The following is an 11,403-nucleotide window of genomic DNA, read 5'->3' as shown; positions in this document are numbered from 1 at the left end:
AAGGGCAAGATCGGAGTGGGGGAAAGACGCAAACGCCGCAGTTGGGTGCGGGCTACCTGATGGGCTACCTAAGTGCTAAGGTATGTCGTGTCGTGAACCAAAACAAAAACGAGAGTGGTGTAGTGCTGGAGTGTTGTGTTGTGGTGAAGTTTGTGGTGTGCGTCTGGATCAAACCGAATCGGCGATCAAAAAAATTTGGCGAGAATTATGGTGCAGAGAAGTTGGAAGGCGACGAATGGTAGGGTTGAATGAGGTGCTAACTGCCTTGACGATGTAACACAGGCACATGCAACAGGAACAATGGAGGACGAAGGGCGGGTAGGTGATCCGTGAAAGTGCTGGTTGGTAGATTTAAGGTCCAAGTTAAGGTAGGTAAGGTCGTATGGAGATGTCGTGTGGACGTTTAAGGAAGCCAAGTTCAAAGTGTTCCAGGTATTTCCACGACCGTTCAAATGGTTCAAATGTTGACACGGGCATGGACATGCCTAGGTACATATATGTACCTATCTGTAATATCTATCCCGCTAGTGTACCCGCGTACCAGGTAGGTAGCGTAAATTAAGGTAATTGGCCCCTCGCTCGTCCCCTCCTTCCCCAACCAACATCTACATCATCGCTTTCCCATCTTTCCGCACTCTGCACTACTTGACCACTTGCGACTGCGGACAGTCAAAGGTTCTCCACTTTATTAGGAAACAGTCCCGTCCCGTTGAACCCCGCTAGCAGAGCCTAGACCCTAAATAGATTTCTTATTCGCAGGGCTTGTAAATGGGTAACGTCTCCACCTGGCTAAGATCCCCCTTAGCTGAGGCCTCATTTGATCGCGTAGGGCTGGGGGTAATCCATAGTTCAAGGTTTTTGTTTAACAGTAACAATTATTACAGTACGTATCACTTTGGCATATTACATGGCAGCACGGCGACAGTATCAAATATCCATATAGATCAAACTATTACTTCGAAACCCCATTGAACTCAACTATAACAACAATAATGGTCACACGTGCAAATACCTCTGATATTAGATATTAACTAGGACTACGTCATGATGCCACTGATTATTTCTTTCTGCTGACTGAGATCCTTCGAAACTAATAGAAGAAACGCCTTATTAATTAACCCCTAGAGACAATGTCAGCCTACTAGGTACGTATGATATCGTATTGTCTATTCCAAATACATTCTGTTTCTCGCCCCTTTGCCTTCAACGTTTATATTGATCCAATGGCAATACAAATACTTCACCTCGAAGACTTTTCTCGATGATATATAGGATTGGCCTTCGCTTTGGCGAGGATGTAACTCAACTCCACTAAACTTGACAATTCAGATGGTCCCAGTTAACCGATCGTCACATGGGGATGCAGTATGCGGCCGACGACACGTCGGAAGTTATTCCAATCACGTATGAATGCATCTAGCTGTAGGTTATTATTAATACCAACTACATACATACCTAGGTACATATGTAAGTACCCAATATTATCTATAATACATAAAATACGAGATAACCTTTTGCAGGGATCGTACACTAAATTGATCGATCTTGGAATATTATACTTAACCCGTATTCCGATTGGCTTCAATGTTTATTTTTATACGGGACTTACATAAAGCTATTGATATTAGGAAGCACCTTACCTGGGCTGGTTGGCTGGTCATAAGCAGGAACGTCAACTAGCAGGAGGTCTAAACATATCCATAAACCACGTTGCGCCTCAACAAAGATATTTTGAAATGGATCTGAATCAAACATCGGAATACAACAGATACTTACTTACCTATTCATGTCTAACAGCACTAACAAACTCAAGAAAGACCCTGAGTGGATTATAAGTGATCTATCAAATATCTAATACACCATATACATGTAAAGGGGAGGTGATTATACTGTGTATTTCAAGAGATGTTTGAGAACAGTACTATAACTTGCTACTCTGCTCTTTCCTAGGTAATCATCTTCAATGATGCCTTTAGAGTTGCAGGTACGATACAGGAGCAGACTTTAATTAATATATGAGTCACCCATAACAGTATTTTAAGTTCTCCGTGAACTGATTGTCATATTCTAGGTAGGTGTATTGAGTATAAATTAGTTTTTAGTGGCCGCGTTTTCTACCTTGGACTCATATAAACCCATATCTCGTCTACCTACCTAGGTACTTCAAAGATTTGAAACAGCGTTCATCACTCCAGTGTGATACATGACAATTCATTCTTTGCGATGATTTAGAGATCTCGGACTGGAGCTACACTTTTCAATTCTTCATCGGATCTAGGAAGACACTTGATCTGAAGATAGCTTCTCACACGACATCCCGAAAATCTCCTCTTACGTTACCGTACCCATCTAACGTAATTTCCTTCTGACTAAGCGCTTCAACCTAGCTTATGACTCTCTCGAGTTCCTAGGTCTCGAGACGAAGTATTTGCTTTCATCATTGCCTGCCTTGACAAGAACTCGGTTCAACCAGGACAATTAGAGATGGACAAGGAACTGAAGTTCAGGCTATCCTGCTTAGAGAAGGAGATGACAGAGACGAAAGAGATCGCAATTAGTACGCGGGAAATGCTCAGTCAAATGGCAAACACATTACAGAACATCGAACGCATGCTATCACAGCTCACATCTTTGGACAAGAGAAAGGCTCCACCCACGACCGAAGATATTAGAAAATCCCGACGATGAAGGTCCCGACCTATGTGGCAACGAGAACGTTATTCTTTTATTTTTGTTTTCTATCGAAGAGGTAGATAGACAATGGGAATTGCGTACAGGGACATTTCAATATGGCTATACAGCAACGGCGCTACGGCTAAAGTATACGGGATAGTTTAGATAGATCCTTTAAAGACCGCCATTCTAAGCTCAGACTTAAGAATAACAACTGCATGCTCATCAGTACCATCTAAAACCGAATCACCTCCGTATCTAATTACGAGTCTGGCCAGTTCGGCTACGCAACCCCTTTCACAATGTGCCCCGAGCTGGCCTGTACACTTCCCATATTTACCTAGGAAATCAAGACACAAGGCTCAGTCTTTTTGGACCAGCAGCCAAATAAGGAGACTATAATCATCGGAACGGTGATAGGGATGAGAAGCAGAACCAGAATAAGAGAGCTGGAAAACAGAAACGAAAACATTGAAGCTCTTAATAAATCTTTACAGTATCTACTAAGCATAAATAGCTGTGATGGATAGGTAACAATAACCTGTCAAGTAAACTAGCACAGACACGCGTAACGCGGACGACTCTTCGAATCCGAACATCAGTCAAACTGGGTATCCAAAACTCCCATTTAAGATCGCTAGCTATATCGGCCATAAAACGTGTTGATATAAGAATGGGTTAACCCAATATTATTTCCATTATTACTTTGCGAAATGCTCTCGAAAAAACAAAATTCGGCGCCACTTTCCAAACTTGGTCTTCGTTAGATAGATAAATATCCAAATATAATAAATGTGGCTTCTCTTTTCAGCTTTAGCTTTTGTTTTGACAATTCCTTTTGCCTCCGAAATGATTTCCCTTTGGTCCAAACCCAGATGATATTAGATATTCTGGTCCCGTTTGATGAGTTGCCCCCCCCTGTTCTCCTTTCAGAATATTCAATGTGGTATATTATGTATATAGTCTTAATCAAAACATGGCCATCCAATTATATGCAGAAACATGAAACTTCGCTACGTATCGACCGGCTTCTTCTATAACTGACCTGACAACAATGCTTCGGTTGCTAGTGATGCCGTTAATACTTATCATTGTAGTGCGAGGGGAGAAGGAATACATACCACTGTTGATGTACAACCGCTTGGAATCGAGGGAGACGTTGAACCGCCTCTCTAACTCCTGCTTGATGCCCTTCTTCGTCACGGTCATGAGATCCGCCGTGCGCAAGATCTCGCGTATTTCTGCTAGCAAAGCATCATCGCTTGGCATGCCTGCGAGATTGGTCATCTCTACATCGTGTTGGTTGCCGAAGAATTGTGAGCCGCCGAAATGGCTCATTCGGTTTTCTGTCGGGGCAAAAGACATGCGGCTCATGTGGCCAGCGTTCTTCATGTCGTAGGGTGGCACCATGCCGGTGGTGGACCCCGGACGCGATGCTGCGTATTGGTACTCTGCAACGCCGAGGTGCATACCAGGTTTGGTTGCGTAGCTGAAGCCACTGATTTCAGAGCGAGTGTCATCACCACCTCGGCTGGTCTGAGCTTCCCATAGCTCGGCCTGGTACTCTTCCCACTTCTTGCGCGGGATGGAGGCAGGGTCGAATTTGCCTTCGTCTGTGACGACAATTTTCTTACCCTTTTCTCCGGCAACCACACGGGTATTACCCCAGTTGAAGTCGTCCATGTGCCAGAAGGCGTACAAAGGTAGAGCGAAAGAGAAAACGGGGACGGCGACAATGTACATCAACATCCATCCGATCATTTCCCACTTGCGACGCAGGATGAAAATGATAGCCTGGAGACCATAGATGGCGCCAAGCATGACGAAAGCGGTGATGGGAATGACGGACGTCGAGGTGCATACTAACACGATGAGGTACACGATATAGGCTATCGTTACGGGTTGGACAACCGTGGACAATAGATCAACGAACACGATGAAACGCATGCTAAAGCAGCAGAAACCACAAAGTTGGGCCATAGGGATAAGTTCCACCAAGTTGTGTACGGTCGAGTTAATCCAACGACGTCGCTGAGAGAGGAACACTTGCCAGGAGTCGGGAGCGATGGTCCATGCGTGGGCGCTGAAGATGTACTTTGTCTTGAATTGGGAGTGGAATTTGAGAAGCAGAGTCGTCAGGTAACGATCCTCACCAAGATGGAGCAGGTTCTTCATGTGGAGGGTATCGACACGAATTGTAGCGTAATTCTCCACGACTTCGCGGCTGACGAAGAGAGGCTTGCCCGTTTCAGCCGCGCGGATACGATACATGGAGAAACAACCCGGCAAACAAGTGACACTGCCGAACAAACTCTCGAAAGCTTTGACTAAATTGTGCGAGATGTAGTATTCGTAGACCTGGATCATGGTAACGAAGGAACCTTTTGCGTTGGTGAGGGCGGTTTCACCACATACAGCGATCAGCCGTGTATCGTCCAAGAAAGAGGAAACCATGCGCGTAGCCGAGTCGGGTGCCACGACCGTATCAGCGTCGATCTGAAGCATGAACTCGTAAAACGTGGGGTTTACCCCAATAATGTTCCGAATTTGGTGATACATCTCCAGCTCTAGCGGACTCATGGGCAGGTTGTAGTGGACACGGTTGAGGAAGCGCATCATGACCATCTGCGAATCTCGCTTACCACGGTTTCCGGGGCGAGAGACTTCGGACGGCTTGCCAACCTTGACGACGACCAAAAAGGGAACGATATGGCCCTGGACTTCATAAAGACCCGAGTAAACCTTGCCCATGTTGTGCTGCTTGAGACCTTCACCAAGAGATTCGAAGCTGAGCGGTTCGGGATCCACAGTCTCAGATACGCCCAGGATATCGAGCACGATGCGAGGGGTTGGCCTGTCATTGCCTTGACCGATAATCATACCATCGCAAATAACGACGAGCAATTTGCGCTTATCATCGTAACGCATACGAGCAGCTGAGTCGATGGCACGGCGCAAAGACTCCTCGTCTTCGGTATATGCAGGGATCTGGCACATGATGAACTTATCCAGGTTCTCTGGAATATTCTTGCCTCCGAATTGAAGAGCAGCAAAGAATTTGAATCCGATAATAGCGCACAGCAGGATAGAAACAACGAGAATGAGATACTGAGCGAACTGGCACTTGGTTGAATTTCGCGTGTCGACATCACCGACGTAGAAGAGGTTGTCGAGACAAAGTTGCATACGCTCACGCATGCCAGAGTCGATGTCGAGAGCGTTCCATAGCTTAGTTACATCAGAACCGGCCTTCTGCTGGAAGAGGTCGACAACAAGATCATCCATAAAATTGACAATATCGGGGTCAGTTGGCATGTCTTCGCCCTCCCTAACGACAACATGACGACCACCAACAAGATATTTGGTGAGATCGTACACACGGCCATTTAGAATGGCGATGGAGTTTTGCTTAGTTCCGAGGGTAGCGACGTATTGTGCGGAGTAACCAATCGTGCCCTTCTTCCAGGAGGCTTTCAGCATTTGCATCTTTTCATAAAACCAGAATGGTTGAGGCAGGTCGGTGAAGGATCGGAAGTCGTGGTAATGCGCGTTGAGATCCTGGCTGCTAACGACATTGGCGGAACCGCTGACGTTCGTCGTCTTGTAATCCAACGTGACGGCAGGATTTACTGACCCATCTTTGCCTTTGCATAAGGCCGATACCTGAACCGGGAACAAGGAAGTAATGTCCAACCCGCCATATTGAGTCAAAGTCTTGGTAGCAAGATATGGGGGATAGTGAGCAGGAGCATAACTGGAGATGTCAAAAACTTGACCGCGGATAGAGGCGTAGGCAGCATTTCCATCCTTGCCGTCATAGGCTGAAAGTTCTTCGGAACTGAAAACGTACTGCTTCGGGCAAATGAGTTGAGGGAAGACGACGATGAAAAAGGCAGCAATCAAGCAACTGAGCCAAATCATCATGTTGATAGCCACCTTTTCTCGCCACGCCTGTCGGACATCCTTGCGAGGCATCCTACCCATCCAGCGAATGAGAAAGTCAGGGATAAACCAGGTCATGAGTGTGACAATGAAGACCCATCGTTTTCGGCTAGGGCTATCCTTGAACTCTTCAACTTCTTCCAGAGACTTCTCATTTCCACGTTCAGCCATCTGTTCTCTGGTATCTAGATTCTTGAACATGTCACCGGCTCCAAAGGCTGAAGCCCCAGCATCAGAACGAGCGTCGATATCATTGCTGCCGAAGTACCCGCCTCGACCTTTGTCAGTGTATTGTGGTGTGTTACCCATAGCGAGCAACCGTTCCTTCGAAGCCCCGAATGGTAGATCGGGAGTTGATCCGTCTCCAGCATCGGACGCGTACCGGTTGGAGGAGCTGTCACCCAACCGCGCAATCTCCAACCAGCAGCGCTCGCTGAGGAATACACCAGTTGAGCCAACTTGTACTTCGTTGCTCGGCCACTGTTTGCTTTGGATGACAGCCTCGACCTTCTCTCGCTCACTGCCGACGAGAATAGCCTCGGCGTCATTAAGACCTAGGAACTCGCCGAAAGGTAAGAACAAGCTGAAGTCAGCCGACCTAAGCCGCTGACTTATCTCGGCAATGCCAAACGTCTGCACTTGGGTACGGACACATTTGCTGTCGAATTGGTTCGCGATTCGCCTATCGTTAGGTTTGAGACAGAATACGAAGTAGGCGTTGGTGTTTGGCGCCGTGATCGCCTGCTTCACGTTTTCTAGTGAGGACAAGAATTGCCCAGATGCTCCCTGTTCTGAATGATGCATACTGGGTTTCCTTCCGTCGCCTCTCGCCCGACTCTCGCCCCTGTGATCTCCTGCCTCGCTGCCACCAAAATCGTCTACAGAATCTTGTCGTCGCGGCCTCCGAGACCCCATTGTGCGGCCAGTCTTTCTTGACATGACACTGGGCGCTCGCATGGGCTTGGAGCTTACCGATGCTTGCATAACAGTAGTCCTCTCTTGGGGATGCATAACCGTTTGGAGGGCCTCTTGGCCAAAAAGACGGGTGACAAATTCGCTCTTGCTCGATTTGATCAAGTTCATCACGTCGCTGGAAATCACTTCACCATTCTCTTCGACCAATCCCTTGATGGGATAGTCAACCTCACCAGCAAAGTGCTTCACGGTGAAAGTGGCTGCCGTATTCTCTGACATGAAATTGCTTCCAGGTAGTCTTGCTGTTGCAGAACCTACGTTGATGGCCGGGTTTTTGCCTTCGAAGCGCTTCCTCAGACTTTCTAGAAGCTGCATGTCGGTCCGGTGTCGCCTGGTCTGGTCGTCTAGAATGCTTAGCAGACCGTTTCCAGGTTTTAAGAGTCCTTTAACAGCATCCGAGTTGTCGAAATAGCTCGTCGCGGGAACTGTTACTTCTTCGGTATCCAACATGTCGGCTTTTCTATCGAAGAAATTCTGGAGAGTCAAATTGTAGAGGGACTCGACGGCAGCATTGTTGAGTAGCTGATCAAGAGCAGACCCAGTAGAGGATTGCTGAGAGAAGCCAGGGAAATCAATAATATTGACAGTGTTTACAATCGATTCCTCAGGAGCGCAGATTTTCTGGTTGATATTCTCGATCACATATGCGACGAGAAGGGAATACAACGTCCTGGCCAACTCATCGGCGTTGGCGCGTGCACCGTTGGGGTCTAACATGACGGTTACACGTTCACGGTGAATCATTTTCGTTTTGTATCCCATGGTGTTCTGGAGGTCCTGGGAGCTGACCCCCAGGAAGGCGGCGATAATTCCTAACACATCCTTGTTCCGCGCAGCCGTGATATTCTGGCCACCTTCGTGAGAGAAACCACCACTGTCGTCAGCTGTTGCGGTGGTGTTCGCGGTCGTCTCGAATTCTAACTGTCCAATATGCAGGATACATGCCAGTATTTGACAGACCTCGGCAATTTCGCTTCTCGGAAACTCCAATTTTCGCAGGGCCGTCTTAAAAAGCTGAAAACCCTCAGCATCATTGATCCCGACCTTGAGCTGGGTGGGGTGACCCAGATATTTCCAACGTCTTTGCCCAGCAGCATCTCTTGGCGTATCGATACCCAAGTGTGTCTTCTCCGCCTCGCTGGTTCCCGAGAGAAGATAATATAGAATGTGGAAATTACGCTCTCCGGTTGGCACATCGGTAATTCTACTTCGCTCAAGACGATGATCCAGCAACTTACCACCAATTAGCATAGGGTTGGTAGTCGCGGCTGTATCATATTGAAGTTCGTAGAACAGACCGGCCTTGGAGGCTGTCGGCGTCGTCGCCGTCTTCGTGGTGGTAAGTGTATCGAAAACATATGCGGCAAGAGAAATCTTGCTCGATAGTGGCGTAGAGGACTTGTTCAGGAGCGAGGTTAGTAGATGAGATCGGATAGTCGTTTTACCAGAGCCAGATTCTCCCCTAGTCGGAATGTTAGTTTCTACCCATGGCCGCAATGTCTAACGTTTCTATTTGGCCAACGTACAGAAAGATGATCGCCTGGTTTTCAGTGCGATGTCCCAATCTAAGAAAAGCTCTGTCGGCCATGTCTTCAGCGCCGGCCATGGCGCTCCCTTCTTTACCTCCATCGAGGCCTTTGGTTGACGAGGTGTAGGTGTTTAAGGAGATGAGGGCATGAGAAGATAGACGGGCCGTCGGGATGGAGACGTGGAAGCGACTAGCGAGATGTGCCGTCAAGTGAGTATCGGACTGGAGATGGGCCGGCAGAGAGGGCAATGACGGTTGCGTGTGAGCCCCTCCGCCGCCGCCCATCGATGGGAGGTTGAGAGCCATGTTGGATCAAGGGCCAAGGACTGGCACCTATCGACGGACTGACGACTCAGTAGAGTTTGCTGAGCGCCGGCCGACGCTTCGTGTGCTTTAAGAAAGATACGTCGTTTCGGATCCGGGTAGAATACAGCAAACTTTTGCAACGAGCGACGTGGTCGTGCCCCTGATTTCTATCGTTCTTCGTGTTTCAAGGACGACGATGTTACGGATTATCTCCAACAGCAGCAACCAGAATTACGCGTAGTGAGTGTACATTAGTATACAGAAACGAGTGTATATTGATAAAATGAAAAGGGATGGGAAACAAACGAGAAAAGAGAAAAGCCCAAAAGAATTGAGGCTCTCTCCAAACAGTTGCTTGCTTCTCGGGTGGTCGGTTCGATGAAAGGAGACTTGAGATTCAATACGGGGACGGAGTCGCCCTTGAACAAGTTTATTTTTGTAAACTACGTAGATACCTGAGCTGTACAGTGCAACGGCTAACCACATCTTCCCTTGGTCTAGTCTTGACTAAGTACACAGGCTAGTCTAGCTGACAGGGATCACGAGGCGAAAGATTCACATCATACGAAGTCTTGGGGAGGGTACGCTGTGACCCCTTTGCCTGTCATTGGCTTACGTTTTACCTTCCAACCCTCGCTAGCTGCGGACGGCAGATCCAGGGAATGTACTCCGTATCACATACAGTGCCCCTGTACCGCTGGTACCTCCAGTACCTTACGCTAGCATTAATGCTAGCACGTTTAGCAGGTCTCACGAACCGATTGAATCGAACCGCCCGGAATTTTCTTGGATACCTGCATGATGGATGCGAGACGAGGATGTACGACCTTCGTCTTGTGCGTCTGGTGCATCTGGTGGCTCCGAAGCCTCGAATTGTTCTCGGAGCGGCCTAACCTTACCATCGCCATCATGGACATTTTCTGATCATGGCTTTCCTTTCCCCGTAAAATTGATCACCGGCCTCAATAAAACCGATGCGTGGAAGCCCAAGGAGCTGAGAAAGTAGTGTAATTGAACGTCTCTTTTACCCCCTAACTTTCTCGCGAGATCTTAGGAATCTGACCCATATGGCCCATATTAACCCATACCAGACCCAGCGCTTGTACGGAGCTAGCCAGCAGGGGGCTTGGATTTCCAATAAGTAAAAGCCCAGACGCTGACAATCACCTTGAAATCCCGGGTACAACGACAACGTCACTTCCAGGGGTCAAAAGCCGGTAATGTTAGGCTTTACCGGATTGTGGCATCGTGAGTCTCTTCTAGCAAGACGGAATCTGAGAATGATCTAGGCCTTGGAAAAACGAAGATGTCGACAACTACATCATAGGTCGTTTTCAATGGACGAAGGGATGTAATAGGCAATTGAATCAAGTGCTAAAGTAGGTACATAAATAGACAGTGCCGTATACAGTACCAGCTAGGCCGGAATGGACTTTTTGTTTACCTTTCACGTTCCTGATATATTATGCAGTTAGATTGGCGCATGTCAGCAATTTGAGAAAACACCGGCGACGACACCAAGAGGAGGAGCAGCATTTTTTCTTATTTACTGGGCGTAAGTCTCAGACACAATCAACAAACAAGCCCACTGTTGTCGTCTAGATTGACCCCGCGTGCCCGCGGTCCCGAATTCGATCTACATCTATTACTTTTGAGCATTATAGGTTTGATAGGGTGTGATTTGTCGGACGAACAAGAAAATTACTTAAGTAAGAACGGCATGCATGGTGACATACGCACATGTAAATAGATCCTCGGGGTTAGTCAGGATATCGTCGCACAAAGCAGAGGATGGCTGGCTACATACCCGCACACGAAGCCTATCAGTAAGTACCTATTACAATATTACAGTAAGTAATAATTGAGTGTATGTATGCCGTGTCAGCGTACCTAGAAGCCTTTTAACAAGCCAACATCTACACTAGCAACGCTTCCAAGGCTGATGTAGGATTGCGGTGGCTTTCTATCAACTAACACGA

The 11,403-nt window shown here is 47.5% G+C and overlaps 3 protein-coding genes across 3 annotated transcripts; 2 read left to right on the top strand and 1 right to left on the bottom strand.

Moving 5' to 3' along the window:
• Positions 1-902: 902 nt before the first annotated feature.
• On the top strand, positions 903-2,106 carry F4807DRAFT_442118 (uncharacterized protein). The gene has a single exon (XM_047999447.1). It carries the CDS (start codon positions 1,368-1,370, stop codon positions 1,611-1,613), a length of 246 nt encoding a protein of 81 aa, XP_047850263.1. The 5' UTR covers positions 903-1,367; the 3' UTR covers positions 1,614-2,106.
• A 1,063-nt stretch (positions 2,107-3,169) lies between these two features.
• F4807DRAFT_442115 (glycosyltransferase family 2 protein) lies at positions 3,170-9,803 on the bottom strand. Its single transcript, XM_047999446.1, has 3 exons — positions 9,117-9,803; positions 3,795-9,052; positions 3,170-3,739 (listed from the first exon to the last, which is right to left on the bottom strand). Exons 1-3 carry the CDS (start codon positions 9,422-9,424, stop codon positions 3,708-3,710), a joined length of 5,598 nt encoding a protein of 1,865 aa, XP_047850262.1. The 5' UTR covers positions 9,425-9,803; the 3' UTR covers positions 3,170-3,707.
• Positions 9,804-9,999: 196 nt separating this feature from the next.
• On the top strand, positions 10,000-11,239 carry F4807DRAFT_442114 (uncharacterized protein). Its single transcript, XM_047999445.1, has one exon. The coding sequence runs from the start codon at positions 10,087-10,089 to the stop codon at positions 10,315-10,317; it is 231 nt and encodes a 76-aa protein (XP_047850261.1). The 5' UTR covers positions 10,000-10,086; the 3' UTR covers positions 10,318-11,239.
• The last annotated feature ends 164 nt before the right edge of the window (positions 11,240-11,403 follow it).

The sequence above is a fragment of the Annulohypoxylon truncatum genome (assembly GCF_022578515.1).
Source record: "Annulohypoxylon truncatum strain CBS 140777 unplaced genomic scaffold F4807scaffold_40, whole genome shotgun sequence".
In the NCBI taxonomy this organism is placed as follows: Eukaryota; Fungi; Ascomycota; class Sordariomycetes; order Xylariales; family Hypoxylaceae; genus Annulohypoxylon; species Annulohypoxylon truncatum.
The sequence above is the reverse complement of the archived record's forward strand: the minus strand, read 5'-3'. Positions and strand labels throughout refer to the sequence as shown.